The sequence below is a fragment of the Lithobates pipiens genome, unplaced genomic scaffold (assembly GCF_037356315.1).
Source record: "Lithobates pipiens isolate NorthernLeopardFrog02 unplaced genomic scaffold, aLitPip1_a1.2 Scaffold_19, whole genome shotgun sequence".
Lineage (NCBI taxonomy): Eukaryota > Metazoa > Chordata > Amphibia > Anura > Ranidae > Lithobates > Lithobates pipiens.
In genome coordinates, this window is record NW_027507764.1 from 23899348 (window position 1) to 23926607 (window position 27260).

At 49.1% G+C, this 27260-nt stretch overlaps 1 protein-coding gene across 1 annotated transcript; it reads right to left on the reverse strand.

Moving 5' to 3' along the window:
- Positions 1-2: 2 nt before the first annotated feature.
- Positions 3-15144, reverse strand: LOC143997946 (POU domain, class 5, transcription factor 1.1-like). Its single transcript, XM_077493762.1, has 5 exons — positions 14551-15144; positions 13782-13893; positions 10310-10440; positions 9167-9292; positions 3-239 (listed from the first exon to the last, which is right to left on the reverse strand). Exons 1-5 carry the CDS (start codon positions 15136-15138, stop codon positions 3-5), a joined length of 1194 nt encoding a protein of 397 aa, XP_077349888.1. The 5' UTR covers positions 15139-15144.
- Between the last annotated feature and the right edge of the window lie 12116 nt (positions 15145-27260).

Here is a 27260-nt window from a genome sequence, read left to right on the forward strand (position 1 = left end):
AGTTAGCAGATTTGGTTTCCAAGCTGCAATCCATGAGGCACATGCTGTTGGAACATGTTTTTGTCGTGAAAAGCAGGGTTGTACATTGGTGGTGACCCAGACATATATCCTAGAAATGGCATTTCCTGATGAGAAAATACTCCCACACGAGGGACAATGGGTTGTGGTTCATAAATTTTGAAACTGGGACCCATCGCAACCAGAGACTGAAGGCGATTACAGAACCACTTATAGACCACCTGAAGAACAAAGAATGTAAGCAAAATATGACGGTACAGAGAGCAGGGGGAAAAAAAACACAACACACACACTATACTTTGTAGATGCGCTATATTGCCAAAAGTACTGGGACATCTGCCTTTACACAGTCAGGTTATTCCACCCCAAACTCTCATCCATATATTTATTTATGGACCTTGCTTTGTGCACAGCCATGTTGTAACAAGGAAGAGGCCATCCCCACAAAGTTGGGAGCATGAAATTCTCCAAAATGTCTTAGTATTCTGACACCTTAAGAGTTTCTCTTTCACTGGAACCAAGGGGCCAAGCCCAACCCCTGAAAAACAATCCACCATAATCCTCCAAATGATTTGAAGGGGTAGCCCAATAATTTTGGCAATATGGTGTGGAGGAACTTGACTGGCCGGACAGAGTGCTGACCTCAAACCAATAGGATGCCTTTGGGATGAATTAAAGTGGCGACTGCAAGCCTGACCTTCTTGCCCAACATCAGTGCCCAACCTTACCAAGGTGTTTCTGGAAGAATGGTCAAACATTCCCATAGACAGTCTTCCAGAAGCACAATTGTAAGTTCAGGCACAACCACACACAAAAACCATTAACATGCAAAAAATAGGATTTTCAAAACAGCTTACCTGTAAAATCGTTTTCTTGGAGTACATCATAGGACACAGAGCCTCAAGTAATTACTTAATGGGTTATGGGCCTACCTTCAGGTGTTGACGCTGGTATAACCAATACAGGAAGTTGACTCCCCTATATAACCCCTCCTCTTTCCAGGAGTACCTCAGTTTTTGTAGGCAAGCAATACAAGTAATATACTCTCACCAAAAAAAAAAAAAAAAAAAAAAAAAAAAAAAAAAAAAAACACAGGGGCGGGAGCTCTGTATCCTATGATGTACTCCAAGAAAAGGATTTTACAGGTAATCCGTTTTAAAAATCCTATTTATCGTACATCATAGGACATAGAGCCTCAAGTAATTACTTGGTGGGATGTCCCATAGCAATGCTACTTGAGGGGAGGGAGACACATCCCGTAGGGTAACCCCCAGACCTGAGGACTTAAACTGCTTCCTGCAGCACACTGCGCCCGAAGGCGATATCCTCATTCCATCTCACATCCACTTAATAAAATTTTGCAAATGTATGTACTGAAGACCAAGTCGCGGCCATGCAGATTTGAGACATGGAGGTCTGGTGACACACTGTCCAAGAAGCACCAACCACTCTGGTAGAGTGCGCCTTAACTTGAAAAAGGGGGAATATTTCCCTTTAAATCATAAGTTTGAATTATAACCTGCCAAATCCACTTAGCGACAGTGGATTTCAACGCTGCCTGTCCTATCTTAGGACCCTCTGGCAGAATAAATAAGACGTCAGTCTTACGAATCTGAGCAGTTTTCTTCAAATAGATCTTCACCGCTCTCACAACAAGACAATGTAGTGATTTTTCTTCCCTGGAACATGGTCTTGGGAAAAACAAAGGCGGGACAATATCTTCAGATGAAAGCCCAAAACTACTTTTGGCAAAAAGCCTGGACGAGGGCGTAACACCACTCTGTCCTCATGAATAACCAAATATTGCCCTTTACAAGAGAGAAGCCAATTCTGACACCCTCCTTGCTGAGGATATAGCAACCAAAAATACCAGGTTCCTTGTCATAAGGAAATAAAAAGTTGTTTTTTGTAACACAGACAAAAACAAAGTCCGCAGTACTCCTTGCATAAAACCCTGGACTAAAGAATGCATAGCAAGCGGTCTTTGAAATAAAATTGATAAGGCTGAGACTTGGCCCTTAACAGTACTCAGGACCAACTTCATCTCTACGCCTAACTGTAGAAAGGCAAGAATTCTGCCCATGATATATCTGAGGGTGCCAATCCTTGGATTTACACCAGGAAACATAAGCTTTCCAGACTCTATAATATATAGCTCTAGAAGCTGGCTTCCTAGCATTAACCACTTCACATCCAGGCCAATTCTGACATTTCTCTCCTACATGTAAAATTCATAATTTTTTTGCTAGAAAATTACATAGAACCCCCGAACATTAAATATGTTTTTTTTAGCAAAGACTCTAGAGAAAACAATGGCGGTTGTTGCAACTTTATCTCGCACGGTATTTGCGCAGCAATTTTTCCAGAAAAAGTTTCATGCAAAAAAATAAAAAATAAAGTTAGCCCAATTTTGTTGCATAATGTGAAAGAGGAAGATACGCCGAGTAAATAGATATCCAACAAGTCACACTTCAAAGTTGCACGCGCTCGTGGAATGGCGCCAAACGTTGGTATTTAAAAATCCCCATACGCAACGCTTTAATTTTTTTTACTGGTTACATGTTTTGGGTTACAGAGGAGGTCTAGAGCTACAATTATTGCTCTCGCCCTAACGTTCACGGCAATACCTCACGTGTGGTTTGAACACCGTTTTCATATGTGGGCGGGACTTGCGTATGCGTTCGCTTCTGCGTACAAGCTCACAGGAACGCTTACATTTTTTTTTTTTTTTTTTATTGTTTATTCTTTATTTTTTTAGTTTGACACTTTAAAAAAATTGATTACTTTTATTCCTATTACAAGGAATGTAAACATCCTTGTAATAGGAATATGGCATGATCGGACCTATTTACAGTGAGATATGGGGTCAATAAGACCCCATATCGGTCAGCTCTAGGCTGGGAAGCCTAAAATAAAAAAGATCCTGGTTTCCCAGCCAAAACGGTGCCGTTAATTTGAATGCAGAGGCCGGGTGTGACGTCATAACATCGTGCCCGGCCTCCGAACAATCATAGAGACTCCGGGGACCATCTGGTCTGCCCGGAAATCTCTATGGTAACTTCCGGGGGCCGGTGGATCCTGTGACCGATGGAAGCCACTGACTGGTCCATTAACAATCGATCATCTAAGAAAGCCAAAACAGTTATGCCCTGTGCCCTTAACCTGGCTAGAGGTGGGGCTAGTACCTTTATGAATACCCGAGGTGCTGTAGCAAGCCCGAAGGGCAAGGCTACAAACTGAAAATGCGTATTTTCTACCTCGAAAACGCAGAAACCTCTGGTGAGGAGGGAATATAGGGACATGCAGATATGCATCTCTGATGTCGATGGATGCCAGAAGTTCGCCTCCATGTAGGATAGAAATGTCTGACTTGATTGACTCCATGCAAAAGGAGCTGATCCTCAGGAACTGATTTAGATTCCGTAGATCTAGAATTGGTCTGATATCTCCATTCGGTTTTGGCACCGTAAATAGGTTTGAGTAAAACCCCAAACCCTGGTCTTTGGGAATCTGCATGATCACCCCTTGAGCCAATAAATCGGTCCAATGCTTACAACAGGGATTGCCTTTTGGCTGGATCCCTGGGAACCAGGGCCGTTTTTTAAGGCAGGGCAAAAGGGGCAGCTGCCCTGGGCCCTGTCATTGTTGTGGGGCCCAAAGCAGCTGCCTCATACTTGCCAACTATCTCAGTTTAAATTCCATTGTTCCTTGAGGTTTTAGTCCTGTACTGTGTCCCAATATCTCAGTGTGAAGTGCTGCTACTAATGCTGCCCAGCTCTGCCCTATTGTGTACAGATGACTCACCTGCAGACCCTGTGTTTACATGTACATATTGACATGTAAATAGTGATGACAATAATCTGTAAATAGAGGCAGACCGGCAGGATTCATATGTAAATAGAGGCGGTATTCATATGTAGATCATGCCCCCCTGAGGTCATATCCACCAATACTGAATGCTGCCCACTGCGGGGTGAAGGGGCATGCTTGAAAGTCTGCACTGCACTGCCACTGAGCCAGAGAGTCCTAGGATCCCTGGGAGTTTAATGTCTATTAATGGGTGAGGAGATGATGTGCTGTAACCTCTAGCAACCAATCAGTAAGCAGCAATGATGGGCAGTAACCTATAGCAACCAATCAATGAGCAGTAATGATGTGCAGTAATCTCTAGCAACCAATCAACAAGCATAAATTATGTGCTGTAACCTCTAGCAACCAGTCAGTGAGTGGTAGTGATACACTGTAACCTCTGGCAACCAAACACATTCGCTGTCTAATCCGATTCAGTAAACTGATTTTGAGTCTTGCTACTTTTTATTATATTTTTCAAAGCAGGTGGAAAGAGAAACTGCATGGGGGGGGGACCCAAATTTTTTTTTTTTGCCCAGGGTCCAATCAATATTAAAGACGGCCCTGCTGGGAACGTTTGATCTTAGAAAACAGGCCGGTGGAAACGCTCAAAATTCTAGCTTGTATCCTAGGGATGCAGTGGAAAGAGTCCATCTGTCCTGAATTTCGAGGCCTTGGTATTCCGCTTTGCAGACTTGTGTCCCCAGGTCCTCCTTTGTGCCTGGGTTTAGGCAGGGGCGACTACCTTCGCCGTCAGAGGAAGATGCCCTTGGTGCTGGGGAAAAGGTCTGTTTAAATGAAGGACGTTTATATTTTCTTTTGACTGGCAAAAGAGTACTTTTCCCACTGGAAATAGTTTGCATGTATTTATCCAAACTATTGCCAAAAAGACGTTCTCCCTTAAAGGGGAAACCGGTTAGAAGATTTTTACAAGGCATTTCAGCTGACCAACCCTTTAACAAAAGGGTCCTTCGCATTTGTATAAGCACGAGCACCAGATGTGATGCCTGGTGAATAGAATCGCTTTATAGCATCTATGGCAAAGCATAATGCTTTAAGTAGCTCGGCCAACTACTGAGCTTGTTGTGCAGGGAGCTCTTTGAGGGCATCTGTGAACTGGTCCTTTAACCACTTGCTTACTGGGCACTTAAACCCCCCTCAGTCCCAGACCAATTTTCAGCTTTCAGCGCTGATGCACTTTGAATGACAATTGCGCGGTCATACAACACTGTACCCAAATGAAATTTTTATCATTTTTTTCCCACAAATAGAGCTTTCTTTTGGTGGTATTTAGTTACAGCTCGGAGTTTTATTTTTTGCTAAACAAACAAAAAAAGATGCAAAAAAAAAAAAAATCATGTTTTAATAGTTTGTTATAAAATTTTGCAAACGGGTCATTTTTCTCCTTCATTGAAGTGCGCTGATTAGGCGGCACTGATAGGCTGCATTGGTGGGCACTGATGGGCTGCATTGGTGGGCACTGATGGGCTGCATTGGTGGGCACTGATAGGCATAGTTAAGGCGGCACTAATAGGCACAGATAAGGCGGCACCGATGGGCACAGATAAGGCGGCACCGATGGGCACAGATGGGCACAGATAAGATGGCACGGATGGGCACTGATAGGTACCACAGATAGATGGGACTGATGGGCACTGATAGGTGGCACTGATAGGTGGCACTGCTGGGCACTGATGGGCGGCACTGCTGGGCACTGATGGGCGGCACTGGGGTGCAGCACCTTTGAGGCAGATTTTGGGTGGCACTGTGGGTGGCACTGCTGGGTGGCACTGTGGGTGGCACTGTGGGCACTATGGGCACTGCTGGGGGGCACTGACAGGGGGGCACTTACTTTATTTCAGGATGGCACTGCGGGTGGCAGGTGGGCACTGGCAGGGGGCAGGTGTCCGCTTAAATTGCTGGCCGTGATCGGGACTGATGTCCCGAACACGGCCGCCGGCGATCGGCTTTTTTTTTTTCTCCTCGCGCTGTCAGCGCGAGGAGGAATACTAGCCGATTACCGGCTCCGTTTTATCACATGATCAGCTGTCATTGGCTGACAGCTGATCACGTGATAAGGGGTCGGGATCGACCCCTTACACGGATCGGTGATCAGGCGAGTCTCACGGACTCGCCGATCACAGAGCGCGCCGCGCGCGCCCCTCAGGGGGCGCGCAGGCCGCTCGTATCCGGGACGACGTCAATAGACGTAGTCCCGGAAATGTGGGTCCGCGCTGTTGCCGTCATTTTGCAATAGCGCGGTACCCAAGTGGTTAAGGACTGACAGATACCTATGGCTGCGATTGCAGGCTGAGCAACAGTGCCTGCTAAGGAGGAGGGAGGGAAAAAAAATAAAAATAAAACAAAATAAAAGATTTTAATAGACCTTCCAACCTTTTATCTGTTTGATATGTGCATTGTCCAAGTTCAACTTTTATTCACATTAGAAATCACAGCGTCCACTGCTGGAACTTAACATCTTTTAGTAAATTTTTCCTCCATAGGATAGAGATTTGAGATTTCTCCCCTCCTAAATTAATTACTTAGGAGGGGAGAAATGCTTATCCGGATGATCAAATTCAGAATAAATGAGCTTTACAAGTAATGCGTGTACGGGAAATGCCTGTAAAAGGTTTCAGGGAACCCCGAGGAGGAGACCGGACCTTCAGCTAACTGTTAGGGGTAGCATGAAAGTAGAGCTGACCATCTCTGTAAGGCTCTGTACTTCAGTTTGTGAATGTGAAACTCCAAGTACTGTTTGCTCCGCAGAGGAATAACCGATTTGTTTTTCTTCCCGATCATCTGCAGGTAAAACCTCGTCTTATCCCCATAGTTCTTTAGACCCTTTACAGTCAGTGGAGGGTCCTAAGGTGAGAGAGGGGGGGATCTAGGATGTTTCCTATCCACTTGGATGAATGTTGTGATTAAAGTCGCCAATCTTCCTTTTAAGCCCTGCAGGGCAGAGGAAAGTGCTCCTTCAGTTAGATATACAGGGGCTGAAGTGTGTGAAGAAATTGCACCACTGCTAGCTTCCAATGACTCACCCTTGCCATGTCTGATCTCTCCAAAGAGGAAGACAGTATGGGGGCATGACTGGGGTTCCCAGCGCCTGGGAAGGGGGGGGGGGGGTGCGACACCTTAGGTACCTTTATGGTAGGTCTGGAAGACATGATGTCAAGCACAGAAGCAGAGGTACACACAATATTATCTGCTAAAAAATAGTTAAAGCCAAACAATGCATGCCAACAGTTATTTTCCTGTACTGGAAATGCCCGTTTTACACCCTTATGTGCCCCGCTCTAGATGTCTTCGTATAACGGACATCTCTCCTCAGTGGAAGGTTTGCCTTTGTAACAGAGTGCTTTAAATGTGTAAGCCTCAGGTGGACCCGATTGGTGTCCACAGTGCTTCCCCCTCAGAAATCAAATGCTGTGTGGATGGACATTGTGTCCCATACACAGCGTCATGTGACCCTACGGCCACACCCCTCTGCGTCCTCCGGCAACCTCCACCCTCAGTTTCAATGTGCCTAGCTCGTGCATGCGCGGCAGACCTGAAGGGAGAGTGAAGCTAGCCGCTTCGCAGACCAAAAACAAACTGCCGGTATGCCACTCAACAGCATGCTGGGATACATACTAAAAATGTAAGTAAAAGATGCTGAAACACCTCTATGGAGAGAGGAGGGGATAAAGGGGTTCTGTCAGCATGCTGCTAAACTCTGCAGAGAGTTCATGATTTGGGATAACTTCTCCCCTCAGCTGCCAAGCAGCTGATAACTTTTTCCTAAGGGAATTAGTAGGCTGGATGGTTAAGAACCCCCTCCTCTGGACAACATCTATTGAGACAGCACTGTTCTATGGCATTTAGATATACAAGGTTTTCTAAAAAAAAAAAAATAAAAAAAAAAAAATAAAAAAAATAAAAAAAATAAACACCCCACACACTTTTCCCCCCCCTTACCTTATCCTTTCTGCAGGATACTGCTGAAACAGCAGATCCAAACTTTACCCATCACAGCGGGCTGCGTTAACACACATTCAAAGACTGGGGTCCTTTTAATAGGGGTTCCCCTCCTTTGGGCCTTGTATAGCACCCCTCAGGATAGCTTTAGGAAATGTAGCAAGACCAAAAAGCGTCCTGGTTCCTAGGGTCCAGCTCTCAAAGAAAAGAGTTACAGGCAAAACCTCATTCTTGCATCGAAGTCCAGGTACCATCCTATGGCCTCAGTGGCAAGGATGGATCTGGTTGTGGAGGTTCTTTAAATCCATCATGGATCCCTCTAGGAGCTCCTCAGAGCACATCTTCACTCGTGACCAACACCTTAGACACTGGCGCAAAAACTGAGGTACTCCTGGAAGGAGGAGGGGTTATATCGGGGAGTCAACTTCCTGTATTGGTTATACCAGTGTCAACACCTGAAGGTAAGCCCATAACGCACCAAGTAATTACTTGAGGCTCTGTGTCCCATGATGTATGATAAAGAAATAATGACCGGTGTTCTGGTGTTGGCCAGCACCTGCCACTGTAGCCAGCAAGTCCCTGCAACCCCCTTGTCCTTACTAGAACACTATCCCTCCTGCTGAAGCCAAATCTTGCACCCTATTGAACCCCACTCCATCCAAAAGGAAGAAGTGTCCCATGTTGAGGTTACTGCACTTTACTAATGGAAGTCAAAAACATCATAAGTCATAACCGTCCCATCGGCATACAGTACATTCTGGAGTCTGTCAACAGTCCTATTTAGTGGACGGTTCACAAAAATCAAATGTGAGCCATATGCAGCCCTTTAAGCTGCCATCTCCTTTCTTCCCAGGGGCTTTATACTCACAGGACTGGGTTCTCTGCACTCAACTCTTCCACAGGTACACTTATCCTGGGACCCTCCAGAAAAACAACCCCACTCAAGGAACTCCTGGCCTCGTCAAAAAGGCCTTTTGCAACCCGCCCTAACCCCACCTCCACAAGGGTCAGGAAGTCTTCAGTTGGCTGTTCTGGGTGCAGGTCTACTACTCCCAGCCCTGTCTAGAGGCTCCATGTGCTGGTGTGGGGTGTTTGGCTTCCATGTGCCATGGCTCCTCCCAAACTGGCTAATAACAGGGCATTGACTTACCCATGACATCACTGCAGGACTCTTAACTAAAAGGGGCCCAGCACATGGTTGACTGTCTGCTGTAACCAGACATTTTTCTGACAGTCACCTAAGGGCAGACTAGCGAACTGCACCTGCCTATGCATGAACCCACACTATAATAAAAAGGCATATTACAAGGTTAACAAATACCATTATTAAAATACGTACTTTCTTCTCTATATGCAGGTAATTAGCAATCCGTTCCAAATACTGGGGATCTGGTTTGGGGTTGTTTATAAAAAAAATCTCCAAGCTGTCTTTCTTGATTTTGCCAAGTTCTGGCCGTCTGAGCTTCTAAGGTCCAAAAAAAAAAAAATATATATATATATATAGTCAAGCATGGTTTCAGAGACAATCAAGAAAGCATATATACAATGGACTGACAGACAAGAATTATGCCAAGAATTTTATCAAAAAGAACAAAATAAGTGAAGTGTTCTCATTAGAGAAAATCAAATCCCAATTTTTTTTTTCCTCATCTAGTTCCTTAGCAAGCTTTCAAGAACCCCCCCCACCCCCTGCCCAGGGCAATTTTCAGTGGTCACTTTGAGTAAAAGCTGCACTGTCATCCAACACTCCAATATCTGGTGGTATTTAAATAACCACTGGGTTTTTTGTTAGCAAAAATAAACGCACCACCATTCATAGTTTGTTATAAAATCTTAGAAACAAGTAATTTTTCTCCTTCACTGATGTGCGTTGAGGCAGGCACTGGTAATCAGTGCACATGTCCCTTTTAGACAAGCCAGGTATTGGCCCTCTTCTCAGGCTGTTAGCATGAAGAAAGCAATGCCAATTAACAGCTTCTGTTTACATCTGTGATTGGACACAGGTGATCAGCTGCTGATTGGCTCTTCACCTCAATCTGTGATCAGCAGTGTCCTCCAGACACTGATTACAGGGTGGGTGCAATCACGGGAGGCATGCATATGACAGGTTCCCAGAACTAGTGGTCTGCACAGTAGCGATCATTTGGCAAGTGGTTAGCACCAAGGCGGTACCCATTGTTCCTATGTTTTGGCTTTACTTTATGGCCCAAAGGGTGTAAACTGGAGTATTCCGTTTTAAACTCACATTTTGATTTAAAGGGACCCTTATGAAAATACCACTCAAACCACCATTTGGGACTTAAACCCAGACCAGACTTGCAGGTAGTGAAGTCAACCAATTAAGCCACTGGATCAGCATGGGGAGCCAGCCTCTATAGTCACTCACCGAACACTTCAGAAGCAAAAAAAAAAAAAAAAAAAAAAAAACCCCCACACACCCCCCACACCAATTTCTGGAACCAACTTTAGAAATTCAGCTTACCTTTTGAAGGCGTTCATTCTTTTCAGTGTCTTCCAGCCAACGTTCTAGAAAGGGTTTAATCCGACACATATTCCTGTAGCTTAGCTGGACTGACTCAAACCTACAGATCGTTGCTTGGCTAAACGTCTTTCCTGTAGAAGAAAAAAAAAAAAGTGGTCACCAATTTCTACTGACGGGGTAAATACGTCTCCATTTGGTGGTGTCAAACTAAAAAACTACAGGGGCAAAACCAACCCTTACGAATTAGAACTTCATAAGTGTTCATTGTTATACATGTCCAACTGTCCATCTTGGGACATTCCATCCTCAAAACAAAGTGAGAATCTCCCCCAAGGGCTGATAAATCTTAGGGGTCTTCATGAAACAGAGAGGCCAAGGTCCTGATGACCACTGCTGATCTCAGGTGTGCCAGTTTATGAAGCAGAGATGAGGAGCGAACAACATGTTCATACCCTTCTCGTCACAGGACGCACCCTTCCGTCCTTGAGATTGCCGGTTTATGAAGGTCTGAAGATCACTGGCCATCTCTGTAAAATAACTGTCCCAAATTCTCCAGCCCAGAAGTTTAGAATCTGGGTGAGAAGTTCCTGTGATGTGAGGAAGACTAATATCAGCAACAGCAAGCTTAAAATAAGGCCCCCGTCACACAAGCACCTCCATTGGATGGATTCTGCTTGCTCAGACGGGGGTCGCTTCACTGATCCCCACTGAGTGGACAGCAGGCATATACTGGCCATTGGGACTACCGGGAGTTTTCCGGTGGGCCGATGGCTCAGTGGGACTCTGAAGCAAGGGGGGTGCTGATGGGACACACTGAAGCAAGGGGGGGGGGGTGCTGATGGGACACACTGAAGCAGGGGGGGGTGCGCTGATGGGACACACTGAAGCAAGGGGGGGGGGGGTGCGCTGATGGGACACACTGAAGCAAGGGGGGGGGGGGTGCGCTGATGGGACACACTGAAGCAAGGGGGGGGGGGTGCGCTGATGGGACACACTGAAGCAAGGGGGGGGGGTGCTGATGGGACACACTGAAGCAAGGGGGGGGGGGTGCTGATGGGACACACTGAAGCAAGGGGGGGGGGGTGCTGATGGGACACACTGAAGCAAGGGGGGGGGGGGTGCTGATGGGACACACTGAAGCAAGGGGGGGGGGGGTGCTGATGGGACACACTGAAGCAAGGGGGGGGGGGGGTGCTGATGGGACACACTGAAGCAAGGGGGGGGGGTGCTGATGGGACACACTGAAGCAAGGGGGGGGGGTGCTGATGGGACACACTGAAGCAAGGGGGGGGGGGGTGCTGATGGGACACACTGAAGCAAGGGAGGGGGGTGCTGATGGGACACACTGAAGCAAGGGAGGGGGGTGCTGATGGGACACACTGAAGCAAGGGGGGGGGGTGCTGATGGGACACACTGAAGCAGGGGGGGGGTGCGCTGATGGGACACACTGAAGCAAGGGGGGGGGGTGCGCTGATGGGACACACTGAAGCAAGGGGGGGGGGTGCTGATGGGACACACTGAAGCAAGGGGGGGGGGTGCTGATGGGACACACTGAAGCAAGGGGGGGGGGTGCTGATGGGACACACTGAAGCAAGGGGGGGGGGTGCTGATGGGACACACTGAAGCAAGGGGGGGGGGTGCTGATGGGACACACTGAAGCAAGGGGGGGGGTGCTGATGGGACACACTGAAGCAAGGGGGGGGGGGTGCTGATGGGACACACTGAAGCAAGGGGGGGGGGGTGCTGATGGGACACACTGAAGCAAGGGGGGGGGGGTGCTGATGGGACACACTGAAGCAAGGGGGGGGGGTGCTGATGGGACACACTGAAGCAAGGGGGGGGGGGGTGCTGATGGGACACACTGAAGCAAGGGGGGGGGGTGCTGATGGGACACACTGAAGCAAGGGGGGGGGGTGCTGATGGGACACACTGAAGCAAGGGGGGGGGGTGCTGATGGGACACACTGAAGCAAGGGGGGGGGTGCTGATGGGACACACTGAAGCAAGGGGGGGGGGGTGCTGATGGGACACACTGAAGCAAGGGGGGGGGTGCTGATGGGACACACTGAAGCAAGGGGGGGGGGGCTGATGGGACACACTGAAGCAAGGGGGGGGGGGCTGATGGGACACACTGAAGCAAGGGGGGGGGGGGTGCGCTGATGGGACACACTGAAGCAAGGGGGGGGGGTGCTGATGGGACACACTGAAGCAAGGGGGGGGGGTGCTGATGGGACACACTGAAGCAAGGGGGGGGGGGGTGCTGATGGGACACACTGAAGCAAGGGGGGGGGGTGCTGATGGGACACACTGAAGCAAGGGGGGGGGGGTGCTGATGGGACACACTGAAGCAAGGGGGGGGGGTGCTGATGGGACACACTGAAGCAAGGGGGGGGGTGCTGATGGGACACACTGAAGCAAGGGGGGGGGGTGCTGATGGGACACACTGAAGCAAGGGGGGGGGGGGTGCTGATGGGACACACTGAAGCAAGGGGGGGGGTGCTGATGGGACACACTGAAGCAAGGGGGGGGGGGGTGCTGATGGGACACACTGAAGCAAGGGGGGGGGTGCTGATGGGACACACTGAAGCAAGGGGGGGGGGGGGCTGATGGGACACACTGAAGCAAGGGGGGGGGGGGGGCTGATGGGACACACTGAAGCAAGGGGGGTGCTGATGGGACACACTGAAGCAAGGGGGGGTGCTGATGGGACACACTGAAGCAAGGGGGGTGCTGATGGGACACACTGAAGCAAGGGGGGTGCTGATGGGACACACTGAAGCAAGGGGGGTGCTGATGGGACACACTGAAGCAAGGGGGGTGCTGATGGGACACACTGAAGCAAGGGGGGTGCTGATGGGACACACTGAAGCAAGGGGGGTGCTGATGGGACACACTGAAGCAAGGGGGGTGCTGATGGGACACACTGAAGCAAGGGGGGTGCTGATGGGACACACTGAAGCAAGGGGGGTGCTGATGGGACACTCAAAATGTAAGTTGGCCCGTCTGGATGAAGTCCAGGGCCAAAATTTCTGTCCCAGTCCAGCCCTGGTGGACAGATCTGTCTCTGCTCACTGTGCAGAGTGGAGGCGGACCCAATCTCGCGCGCCTCTATGGCAATTTCGCGTGGAGGGGGGGGGAGGGAAAAACAAAAAATCACAAGTCCCGTTTACATCAGCCAGTCCTTCCGATTCAGGTGCACCTGTCAGTTTTTCATGTGGACTTGATCAGAATGCCCATGAGAAAGGGCCCAAAGGTTGCTTTTGTAACTAGACTTCATGAGCCTCAATACCCAAACTGAGAAAACAAAAATGTAGGGGCACTTCTCATCACAAGGATAATGTGGGCATTACAACGGGAAATTTAGGACATTCAAGGAGATGCAAAAACCTAAACAATTTACAAAGAAGAGAAAAGAAAGAAAAAAAAAAAAAAAAAAAGAAGAGGGGGGGGGGGGGGGGGTGTAGAGTGCTTACCATACAAAGTTTTCAACGCATAACTAACGTCTGCTTGTGTAAAGTTCATCTCAAACCGCTTCTGCCTCAGCTCCATAGCAAACTGCTCCAGTTCCATCTCACTGAGCATTTCCTAAAAAGAGAAAGCATTGTAATCATTTCCCCGTTCCCCTCCCCCCCCATTTTAGGCTTTTACTGCTGCTCACATCTGGGGATATCCTAACTCCCCCCCCCCCCCCATGGGTGCATTTGAGCCTACAAACCACAATCAGTGGCATTATGTGTAAAAGCTCTGGCTTCTGCAGATGCCTCCTATAGCCGAAGGTGCATCATGACAGGGTGCTGCAGGAAGAACCACCCCTGCAAGCTGTAAGGGGGCTACAAATGAAGCATGCATGGGTGTAACAAAACATGGTCAAAAAAAAATAAAAATAAAATAAATCAAAACTAAAATCTATCTAGTTGCCTGGCTGTCATGTTGATCCATTTTTCAGTGTTTGAGATCTCTGCCAGGTAACTAGTATGCAGAAAAAGGATTTCTGACTTTCCTCATATAAAAGGACTTGATCGAAGGCAGCAATATAAAAGTATTGAATCTATAGACTAAAGATGGCAGGCTTTTATTTAATTTTTTGCATGCACCTGGATAGTTACAGCACCAGGTGGGGATAGAAGAAATGAATATGGATTAGGAAGACCTTCAAGGCCAGCAAAAAAGAAAAATCTAGAGACTTTGGCTATCTAGTTGAGCACAAGCCAAGGCTAGAAGCCGCACACATGGAGGACTCACCAGCGCGTCCTCCAAGACTTCAGACAAAGTCTCCTCCTGGGTCTCCATGCTGGTCACAGTCTGGCTGGCGAGCAAGTCGTTCTCTTTGGTCACCTCTTGGGTGGGGGCGCTGCTGCAGCGGCTACTCTCCAGGTTAGCTGCCACAGTCTCCACTGGCATGTTGGGACTCTGGTTAGGAGGTGTCAGATATACTTTTGAGCCTGGAATGTTGACATTTTCCTGGGTTTGGCTGGAAAAATTGGGGTTTCCTGGCCAGAAGTCTGGAGACCAATCATGGGGGTAATACTGAAGAACTGGGTGACTCTTAACCGATCCAGAGTCCTCAATCTTCCTGCTCTCCACCATGCAGGGGGTCTCCATGTTTAGTTGATGACTTGGAGGTTCACAGAGATTAAGGTGACCAGGGGGCCCCGGCTGAGGAGCATGGTACCAAGCCATGACCTGAGCCTGGTGCTCCCCCAGATCCCCACCATCTGTCCTCACAGCTGGGGAGAAAAGGGCCTGGAAGGGGTGGTAGTAACCCTCACACTCCTCCTGAATGATACCATCGTTCAGGGTAAATGAAGGGTAAGCCTGTTGGCTGCACATGACCCCCAAGCACAGAAAAGATCTGTGGTCTAAAGGTTAAGTAAAAGGTTCAAACCCTACTTCAAGTGCCTGATAAAGCACTGGAGAGGCTAAGCCTAATTTAAAAAAAAAAAAAAAAAAACACTTCTTGTACAAAAGAAGCCCTTCAAGAGCTGAAAAAGCTTGGATGAGACCTCAACACCACCTCCTCACACCTCAACTGTTCCTTCCAGTGTGTCCATTAAGCTGACTCCTCCAACCTGAAAGGCCATTAAATTAAATTGGCCTATTTACTCTAGAGGTGGAGATCCCAGACCCACCCCTCAATTGATCCTATCATTTATTGGTTCCTCTTCAGAAAATAACCCCCACCATCCTTCCACCAGGATGAATTAACTAGCTTATTTCCAAATTAATTCACTGCATGAAAAGAAGTCATCAAGGTAGAAATAAGTGTGGTTGTGGGGGCATCATGGCTGCTAATCTCACAGGTGATGCATATATGCAAAAATATAACGGATTGCTGAAGGTTAGCAGGAATCTCCATATTAAATGCTCAGCAGGCATTTCTTTTGTCAATTTTAAAAATACTGTGCAATTACATGAAAATAATAAGCACTTGCATTTTTTTTAACTCGGTTTTTTTTTTTTTTACACACATTTTGGCACATTCTTTAACTAGTTAAGGACCACGCCTATTTTTCAGACTCGGTGTTTACAAGTTAAGGTCATTTTTTTTGTTAGAAAATTATTAGAACCCCCAAACATTATGTATATATATATATATATATTTAGAAACCCTAAAGAATAAAATGGCGGTCTTTGCAAATACTTTATATCACACCGTATTTGCGCAACAGTCTTACAAGCGCACTTTTTTGGGGAAAATAAAATAAAAAAACACCTTTTTTAAATGAAAAAAATAAAGAAAATAGTATAGTTAGCAGATTTTTTTTATATTGTGAAAGATAATGTTACGCCAAGTAAATTGATATCCAACATGTCACGTGTTAAAATTGCGCCCGCTCGTGGAATGGCGACAACGTTTGACCCTTACAAAATCTCCATAGGCGACGTTTAAAATTTTCTACAGGTTGCATGGTTTGAGTTACAGAGAAGGTCTAGTGCTAAAATTATTTCTCTCGCTCTACCGATCGCGGCGATACCTCACATGTGTAGTTTGAATACTGTTTTCATATGCTGAAGCGACCTACGTATGCGTTTGCTTCTGGGTGTGAGCTCGGCGGTACAGGACACTTTACTTTTTTTTGTTTTCTTATTTATTTTACTTTTTATTTTTTTAAAAGGACAAAAAGTGGGTAATTTTTATTCCTATCACAAGGAATGTAAACATCCCTTGTAATAGGAAAAAAGCATGACAGGACCTCTTTAAAGTGGTTGTAAACCCTTACAAACCACTCTGACCTACAGGTAAGCCTAGATTAAGGCTTACCTGTAGGTCCAAGAAATATCTCCCAAACCTATACAGTTTAGGAGATATTTACCCGAAGACAGCTATGCATACTAGCTCATTATGCCTTTGCCTTACAGGGTGTGTTTTTTTATTTTATACTTTACTTCCTCTTTAATATGAGATATGGGGTCAAAAAGACCTCACATCTAGTGATGGACGAACGTTTCGCCCGGCGGTCGTTTCGCGGCGAATTTCCGACATTCGCGGTCCGCACGTTCGAACGCCTTTTTCCGTCGTTCGCCGCGGCGGACTTACGTGTTTAATGTATACAAGAACTTTAACCTTTGGTGACACGTTTATCATGTGATACAGGACAGCCAATTGAGACATGACAGCACATGGACACTTGTACATTCCCCCTAACCTATAAATACACCCGATCCGGTGGCCATTTTACATTCTTTCTTCTGTTACGATAGGGACAGGTTCCTGTGTGGAGTAGGGAGAGATAAACCACTAGCTATTTGGTACACAAAAGTTCTTTTCAGGACTGGTATAGGTGTTAGGTGTTGATAGGTTTGCTGTGCTGCTGATTCTTGCAGCAGCCTGAGTGTCTTTTGTTAGTTTAGAGAAAGGGAAAGGACGGTGTATGCTACAGGGACAGCCAGATTAGTCTTTCATCATCATCATCATCATCATCATCATTAGCTGTTACTATCAAGGTCCACAAAAGAGCTGTTCCAGTAACCACTAATCGTTCTCTTTTTTTGCCAATTTGTATAGGGACAGGAAGGAAGCAGTGTTGTCAGGCAGTGAGGGTAATTTTAAAGACTTGCTGTTACTATTAGTTCCACAAAGGTTCTTTTCAGGACTGGTATCAGTGGTACAGTAATAGGCTTGTACATGTATAATATTCTTTCTTCCAAATATAGAAAGGATATTATACTTGACTGCTGCCCTTCTGCTGCAGTCTGCTAAACATTCACAACTCACTTGTTCCACAAAAGTTCTTATAAGGACTGGTAACTTGGTATAGGGTGCTACGGTACATAGGCTTGAGTGCGGTACAGTCTGCTGTTCTGTAAGGACCGCTATCGGTCCACAATAGATAGGGTTGACGTGCACCACTGCTGACCGCTGCCCTATACTGCAGCAGTCCTTCAGCGGTATAGGGACTGACGTACAGTCTGCTAATCACTAACACACAACCTGCTTGTTCCACAAAAGTTCTTATAAGGACTGGTAACTTGGTATAGGGTGCTACGGTACATAGGCTTGAGTGCGGTACAGTCTGCTGTTCTGTAAGGACCGCTATCGGTCCACAATAGATAGGGTTGACGTGCACCACTGCTGACCGCTGCCCTATACTGCAGCAGTCCTTCAGCGGTATAGGGACTGACGTACAGTCTGCTAAACACTAATACACAACCTGCTTGGTCCACAAAAGTTCTTATAAGGACTGGTAACTTGGTATAGGGTGCTACGGTACATAGGCTTGAGTGCGGTACAGTCTGCTGTTCTGTAAGGACCGCTATAGGTCCACAATAGATAGGGTTGACGTGCACCACTGCTGACCGCTCACCTATACTGCAGCAGTCCTTCAGCGGTATAGGGACTGACGTACAGTCTGCTAATCACTAACACACAACCTGCTTGTTCCACAAAAGTTCTTATAAGGACTGGTAACTTGGTATAGGGTGCTACGGTACATAGGCTTGAGTGCGGTACAGTCTGCTGTTCTGTAAGGACCGCTATCGGTCCACAATAGATAGGGTTGACGTGCACCACTGCTGACCGCTGCCCTATACTGCAGCAGTCCTTCAGCGGTATAGGGACTGACGTACAGTCTGCTAAACACTAATACACAACCTGCTTGGTCCACAAAAGTTCTTATAAGGACTGGTAACTTGGTATAGGGTGCTACGGTACATAGGCTTGAGTGCGGTACAGTCTGCTGTTCTGTAAGGACCGCTATCGGTCCACAATAGATAGGGTTGACGTGCACCACTGCTGACCGCTGCCCTATACTGCAGCAGTCCTTCAGCGGTATAGGGACTAAGAGTTTTGTCACAGGGTCATTTAAAAAATGACAGGCAGAGGAAGAGGCAGGCCCTTCCGCAGGGGTGGTAGGGGTAGGGCAGGAGCAACAGGCTTGAGCCAAAGTGGGAAGTTGCAGAAGGTGCGTTCAATTACTTTAAAGGATGCACCAGACTTGGTTGAGTGGCTCGCTCAGCCTTACTCTTCTGCACCCTCCTCATCCTCTCGATCTGCACCCTCTTCTTCACTCTCTGCTATGTGCACCCCCAAAGACACTACCACCAACAACACGACCACCACCACCACCACCACATACCTTCCGCTTGAGTCACTGGAATTATTTTCCGATCCATATCAAGAGGACATTTCTGATGCGCAGCCACTCTTGGTATTGGATCAGGAAGAGGAGGTAGCAACAAGCGCTACTCAGCAGTCTGACGCCAGTACCCAGATCAGCCCAAGGAGGAGGTTGGTCCCCGGTGTTGCTGCCTACTCCGAGATCTCTACTTATAGCGGTGGGGAAGGTGACGTTGATGATGACGTGTCTAGTGATGTCACGTGGGTGCCCACAAGAGAGGAAGAGGAGGGGAGTTCAGAGGGAGATATGGACCAGCAGATAGGGAGGAGAAGCAGCAATGACTTACATTGCACAGCAGGGACAAAGCAGACTGCAAATGTATCAGGAGCGAGTCATCGACCATGTACGGTCACATCTGGCGCTCCCAGGACACCGGCACATGGCTCCGCAGTGTGGGCTTTTTTTAACGTGTCCGCTGCTGACAATAGCGTTGCCATCTGCAATCTTTGCAGTCAACGCGTTAGTCGCGGTAAGCCCAATACTCACCTAGGGACGACCGCCTTAAGAAGGCACATGAGCAGCCATCACCGAGCCCAGTGGGAGCAACGGAACACACAAAGCCACACTGCAGGCTCTCACCGTCCAGCCTCGTCTTCTACTTCTCCTTCTCCTCTCTCCTCACAATTGTCCTCCACTCCACCTTCCATCACGCCAAGCTCACATTTTTCTGCAAAAAGGCAGGCTTCCGTGGGCCTAATGTTTGAGCGTAAAAAAATGATGACGCCGGATAACCCTCTTGCCCAACGGTTGGCGGCTGGCTTGTCAGAACTCATAGCCCGCCAACTACTGCCATATAAACTGGTGGACTCGGAGGCCTTTCGCAAATTTGTGGCCATTGGAACACCACAATGGAAGGTCCCAGGAAGGAAGTATTTCTCAGAGAAGGGCATCCCAGAGCTATATGGCCATGTTCAGCGGCAAGTGAATGTATCTCTGGCACACAGTGTCGGTGCCAAGATACATCTGACCACAGACACGTGGTCTAGCAAACACGGGCAGGGAAGGTATATCAGTTTTACTGCCCACTGGGTGAACCTTCTGACGGCCGTCAAGCATGTAACCCGTGGCACCCGTGTAGATTTGGTTTTACCGCCACGGATTGCATGCAGGCCTGACTCTTCTTCTCCTCCTCCTACTCCATCCTCCTCCCTCTCCTCCTCAGCTGCCTCCTCCTTTTCCGCTGCTAGCGTCTCTTCCACTGCACCGCCCAAGCTCCCCAGAACCTATTCCACATGCCAGGTGAGACGTTGCCATGCCGTGCTGCGTCTGTTGTGCCTGGAAGCAAAGAGCCACACTGGCCCGGCACTCCTTTCAGCTTTGCGTTCACAGGCAGATGAGTGGCTAACACCGCTCAATTTGACAGTTGGTAAAGTGGTGTGTGACAACGGTGCCAATCTGCTTAGCGCATTGAAACAGGGCAAAATCACGCACGTGCCGTGCATGGCACACGTCTTAAACTTGGTCGTGCAGCGATTCCTTGTCAAATACCCTGGGGTCCAGGACATCTTGCGGCAGGCAAGGAAAATCTCGGCCCATTTCAGAAGATCTTACACGGCCATGGCTCGCCTTGCTGACATTCAGCGGCGACACCATCTGCCGGTCAGACGTCTTATTTGTGATTGCCCGACGCGATGGAACTCAACCTTCTATATGCTTGATAGGCTGCTCCAGCAGAAACGTGCAGTTAACGTCTACCTGTATGAACTCTGCGAAAGAAACGGTTCTGGGGAGCTGGGTTTTTTTTCACCGCGCCAGTGGCTGCTCATGCGCGACACATGCAGACTTCTGCGGCCATTTGAGGAGATCACCAAACTGGTCAGTCGCAGCCATGGCGCCATCAGTGACATGGTACCTTATGCCTTCTTTCTGGAGCGTGCATTGCGTCGTGTCATTGATCAGGCTGTGGAGGAGCAGGAGCGGGAAGATGAGGAAGTCGCAATGCTGGATGAATTCCCAGGGGGGGCTACTCTATCTGAGACAAGTCAACAACAGGAGTCTGATGAGGAGTCAGAGGAGGATGGTGCCGGGGCGGATGAGCAGGAGCAAGAAGAGCATGCTTTAAACCTTTCTGGGATCCCTGTTGTGCGAGGATGGGGAGAGGAGAATGAAGAGGACGACATTATCCTGGATGATGAGCAGGAGCCAGGCCACCACACCGCTTCCACTTTAGTGCAAATGGGGGCCTTCATGCTCCAGTGTTTTAATAGGGACCCCCGTATAAAAAGCATGAGGGTCAAGGACCAGTACTGGGTGGCAACGTACTTAGACCCCCGGTACAAACACAAAATGGCGGAAATGTTACCGCCGTCGCAGAGGGCTGTCAGAATGCAGCACTTCCAGGCCTTGCTTCGAGAAATGCTGCATTCTGCTTTTGCGTGCGCTGGCAGAGGAGCAATTCCCACTCCCAGAGAAGGATTTGCGGGTACCAATCCAACAGCGCCTGCAAGAAGAGGCCGGTTTGAAGATGTGTTGGTGACTTCGGATATGAGGTCATTCTTTCAGCCGACCCATCGACAGGTGTCATCCGGATCCAGCATCAGGGAACGCCTAGACCGTCAGGTGTCCGACTACATTGGGTTAACGGCCGATGTGGACGCTCTGAGGAGTGATGAACCCCTAGACTACTGGGTGGGCAGGCTTGACCTCTGGCCAGAGCTTGCCCAATTTGCAATCGAACTGTTGGCTTGCCCCTCATCCAGTGTCCTGTCCGAAAGGACGTTCAGCGCAGCAGGGGGGATTGTGACCGATAAGCGTACTCGCCTAGCTCACCACAGTGTTAACTACCTCACATTTCTAAAAATGAATGAGGCATGGATCTCGGAGGAATTCAACACATGTGACCAGTAGACCATGTATATGTCTATAAACTATTTTTTTAATCAAGCACACAGACCTTCTTAATTCATTTGGCTCACTTCCTTGACCCAAAAAAGCACACCGTACTATATGCCCCTACCCTCCTCTTTGAAGAGGTTGAGCGGTGTCATATTTCTACTGGGGCTGCTTATGATATCCCTGTGCTGTGCTGACTTCCTCCTGGGGGTTCTTATTATGAAGGGATCACACTATCCCTGTGCTGTGCTGACTTCCTCCTGGGGGTTCTTATTATGAGGGGATCACACCATCCCTGTGCTGTGCTGACTTCCTCCTGGGGCTGCTTACGGTGCTGCTGTCAGTGCTGTATGTCACGGTGCTGCTGTCAGCGCTGTATGTCACGGTGCTGCTGTCAGCGCTGTATGTCACGGTGCTGCTGTCAGCGCTGTATGTCACGGTGCTGCTGTCAGCGCTGTATGTCACGGTGCTGCTGTCAGCGCTGTATGTCACGGTGCTGCTGTCAGCGCTGTATGTCACGGTGCTGCTGTCAGCGCTGTATGTCACGGTGCTGCTGTCAGCGCTGTATGTCACGGTGCTGCTGTCAGCGCTGTATGTCACGGTGCTGCTGTCAGCGCTGTATGTCACGGTGCTGCTGTCAGCGCTGTATGTCACGGTGCTGCTGTCAGTGCTCTGTATTACGGTGCTGCTGTCAGATGCCTCTATCACGGTGCATGTGTCATTCCGGTATGTCACGCTGCTGGTGATCATCTCCTGCACCCTCTTCTTTGCCTACCCTGGTCCCTGACCTTCCCTCTCCTCCATTGCCTTCATTAGCTCCATAGTCCTGAATTGTTAGAACAATTTCCCAAATAAAATAAAAATGCTTGTAGTTATCGATCCCAAATTCACCTCATACATGTATTATGTCATTGTCCAGATGGTGGGACTACGTTTTACCCCCTAATAATTACCACGTGGCCGCAAATTCGACATGAAGGTTTGCAAAGTTCGCCTCCCATTGAAGTCAATGGGGCCCGCGGCGAACGTTCGGTTTCGCGAACGTTTGGGTCCGTTCGCATTTCGCGTTCGCGAAACGTCCCGTCGGAAGTTCGTCCATCACTACTCACATCTCACATTTACACTAAAATGCATCAAAAAAATTCATAAATAAATATATATATTTTTTTTTTTACAAAAAAATTCCCCCTTTAAGACCATTGGGCGGAAGTGACATTTGACGTAACTTCCGCCATCCAATGGTATGGAGCCGAGTGGGGGCCATCTTTTGCCATCATGCCTCACTTGGCATCCAGCCTGTGATGGGAGAGGACCCGATCGTCTCCGCCGCTACCGATGGCTCCGGAGCACAGAGATGACCTGAGCATGGCGGAGGGGGGGGGGGGGGGGAGACAATTCTCGCCCCCGATAAAAGTGATCTCGCAGTGAATCTGCTGCAGAGACCACTTTTATCTGGAAGGTGACCGCCCGCTGTTGAAGAGGATACCAGGGTTATGGTAGCTAGCTGCTGCCATAAACATGGTATTCCACTTCAAACAGCGACAACACGATGATGGGGGGGTGGTCCGCAGGTGGTTAAATGTGTATTTTGGCCCTAATGATCCAAAATACATGTTAAACGGTTCCCGACCAGCTCACGCAGATTTACTGCGGCACAATAGCTCTCCTGGGCGAAATCACCTATATATACAATTTTCTCTTTAAGAGCCACCGGTGTTCATGGCAAGGGACCCGATGCACGTGCATGAGCACCAGCATGGGGATTTGTGTGTGTGAGAAACACAACAAATCCTTTGCTGTCTGAGGAGAGGAGACATGTCGTGTGTTCCTACTAAGTAGAACACCGATCAGTCTCCTCCTCTAGTCAGTCCCCTCCCTCCACAGTTAGGCCGCGTACACACGCGCGGACTGTTCGCCCAACCTTGTTCGGCAAACAGTTTGTCAAACAGTCCGCTCAAAATTTGCATGAGCGGACTTGCCCACACACGAGCGGACTGTTTGACGAACAAGGTTGGGCAAACAGTTCGCTCAACTTTTGAAATGAACGGACTCGCCCACGTAAGGAGGAGGCAAATCCGCCCATTTCGAGCGCGTGTACAGGTAGGCGGGGCCCGCGAAGGAGACGTCGCGGGCTCCGCCGCCTGGAATGGGCTTAAAGGGGAACCCCAACGCCGAAAAAAATCGGCGTGGGGGTTCCCCCCAAGTCCACACCAGACCCTTGTCCGAGCACGCTACCCGGCCGGCCAGGAAAGGGGGGCGAGCGAGCGCGCCCCCCCCTCCTGAGCCGTACCAGGCCGCGTGCCCTCAACATGGGGGGGGTGCCTTGGGGAAGGGGGGGGCCGCGCGGCCCCCCCACCCCAAAGCACCTTGTCCCCATGTTGATGAGGACAAGGGCCTCTTCCCGACAACCCTGGCCGTTGGTTGTCGGGGTCTGCGGGCGGGGGGCTTATCGGAATCCGGGAGCCCCCTTTAAGAAGGGGGCCCCCGGATACCGGCCCCCCACCCTATGTGAATGAGTATGGAGTACAATGTACCCCTACCCATTCACCTGTGAAATAAAGTACAAATAAAAACACAACACAGGGGGAAAAAATATTTTATTGCACAGCCGGGGGTCTTCCGTCTTCGGGGGTCTTCTCGCCGGACTCCTCCGCTATGTGTGTGTAGCTCTTTTGCCAGCGGAGGAGTCCGGCTTTCTTCCTCCCCGCCGCCGGCCTCTTCTCCCGACTTCGGGGGTCTTGTCCCCCTCTTCGGTTCTTCTGCCGGGCCACCGCGCCTGGTCCGGTGGCCCGGTCTTCTGTCGCCGTCTTCCGTTCTTCTGTCGCCGCCTTCGGTTCTTCTGCCGGGCCACCGCGCCTTCTTGTAGCTCTTTTACAGGCGGTGGCCCGGTCTTCTGTCGCCGTCGCCGCCTTCCGTTCGTGTTCTTCTTCTTGTTCTTCTTGTTCTTCTCCAGGCGATGTTGACACGTCGCTCCCTCCGGCCGGAATGCCAGAGCCGCCCTGCGCTGTGACTTATATAGTGACAATGGGGCGGGGTCACATGGTATATGTCACATGGGTTGATGTCACATGGTGACCCCGCCCCCTTACGATGTCATAGTCCCCATGTGACATCAACCCATGTGACCAACCCATGTGACATATACCATGTGACCCCGCCCCATTGTCACTATATAAGTGACCGCACAGCGCGTCCCCGGCATTCCGGCCGGAGAGCTCGTCGAGTCAACATCGCCTGGAGAAGAACAAGAAGAAGAACACGAACGGAAGGCGGCGACGGCGACAGAAGACCGGGCCACCGCCTGTAAAAGAGCTACAAGAAGGCGCGGTGGCCCGGCAGAAGAACCGAAGGCGGCGACAGAAGAACGGAAGACGGCGACAGAAGACCGGGCCACCGGACCAGGCGCGGTGGCCCGGCAGAAGAACCGAAGAGGGGGACAAGACCCCCGAAGTCGGGAGAAGAGGCCGGCGGCGGGGAGGAAGAAAGCCGGACTCCTCCGCTGGCAAAAGAGCTACACACACATAGCGGAGGAGTCCGGCGAGAAGACCCCCGAAGACGGAAGACCCCCGGCTGTGCAATAAAATATTTTTTCCCCCTGTGTTGTGTTTTTATTTGTACTTTATTTCACAGGTGAATGGGTAGGGGTACATTGTACCCCATACTCATTCACATAGGGTGGGGGGCCGGTATCCGGGGGCCCCCTTCTTAAAGGGGGCTCCCGGATTCCGATAAGCCCCCCGCCCGCAGACCCCGACAACCAACGGCCAGGGTTGTCGGGAAGAGGCCCTTGTCCTCATCAACATGGGGACAAGGTGCTTTGGGGTGGGGGGGCCGCGCGGCCCCCCCCTTCCCCAAGGCACCCCCCCATGTTGAGGGCACGCGGCCTGGTACGGCTCAGGAGGGGGGGCGCGCTCGCTCGCCCCCCTTTCCTGGCCGGCCGGGTAGCGTGCTCGGACAAGGGTCTGGTGTGGACTTGGGGGGAACCCCCACGCCGATTTTTTTCGGCGTTGGGGTTCCCCTTTAAGCCCATTCCAGGCGGCGGAGCCCGCGACGTCTCCTTCGCGGGCCCCGCCTACCTGTACACGCGCTCGAAATGGGCGGACTTTCCGAGCGGGAACAGTCCGCTCATTTCGAAAGTACAGCGGACAGGCCCACACACGGGCGGACTGTTCGCTCAAACACAGTTTCAGCGGACAGTTTTTCGGAATTTCCGAAAGACTTTGTCCGTCCAACTGTCCGCTGAAACTGTCCGCTGAAAGCCCACACACGAGCGGACTGTCCGCCCAAACACTGTTCAGCGGACAAGGTTGGGCGAACAGTCCGCCCGTGTGTACGCGGCCTTAGAACACACATAGGGAACACAGTTAATCCCTTGATCGCCCCCTAGTGTTAACCTCTTCCCTGCTAGTGACATTTATACAATAATCAGTGCATTTGTATAGCACTAATTGCTGTATAATTGTCAGTGGTCCCAAAAATGTGTCAAAAGTATCTGATCTGTCCGTCGCAGTACTGATAAAAATCGCAGAGCACCGCCATTACTAGCAAAAATAAATAAATACAATTGCCATAAATCTATCCGCTATTTTGTAGACGCTATAACTTTTGCGCAAACCAATCAATATACGCATATTGCGTTTTTTTTTATTTTTTTTTTATTTATTTTTTACCAAAAATATGTAGAAGAATATATATTGGACTAAACTGATGAAGAAATGTGGGAATGCCCAGCTATTCAGACCTTCTGGAAGGAGGTGGTGGGGGTGCTGAATTCGGTGGGGGGCCTCTCGGTGGGGCTGGACCCTGTGGTCTTGCTGTTGGGGGTATGTGACAAAGTGGTGGTGGGTACACATAGACAACTGTTTGTATTCTATGCGGCATTTTATGCCAGGAAGACTATTCTCCTTAACTGGAAGAAGGCGGACCCCCCTGGGATTTCACAATGGAAAGGGCTGATTGACTCCGCCCTTCCACTATATAAGCTGACATACATGAGTCGTAAGTGCCCGTCCAAATTTGATAAGATTTGGGGATCCTGGGTGGGAGTGTAGATGGGCAATAGCGGGATGGGTGGTTGCGGGTTTCAGGATGTTCGGATGTTCTCCTGTATTAACTTGCTCATTGCTCAATGGTGTGGGTTAAAAGCGGTATTGATGTGCACTGTTTGTCACTATAAGCTATGTCTGGAGATGTGATTATTGCTCGCTTTCCCCCCTTCCCCCCCCCCCCCCCCCTTTTTTTTCCTCTTCCCCTTCTTTCTCCCTTTTGCCTTGTTTCCTTCCCTATACCTTTTGACCATCATCAGCTAAATTATAAGTCTGTTTAACTGATTATACACTGAACACTCTGTTATGTTGAGATGTGCGATGCGCTGTTGTATCGCACCATTGTTTGTTTCATGTATTTAATGGTGATAAATAAAAACTTACCTGTTAAAAAAAAAAAAACTGATGAAGAAATTTGTTTTTTAAAAAACATTTTTGGGGGATATTTATTATAGTA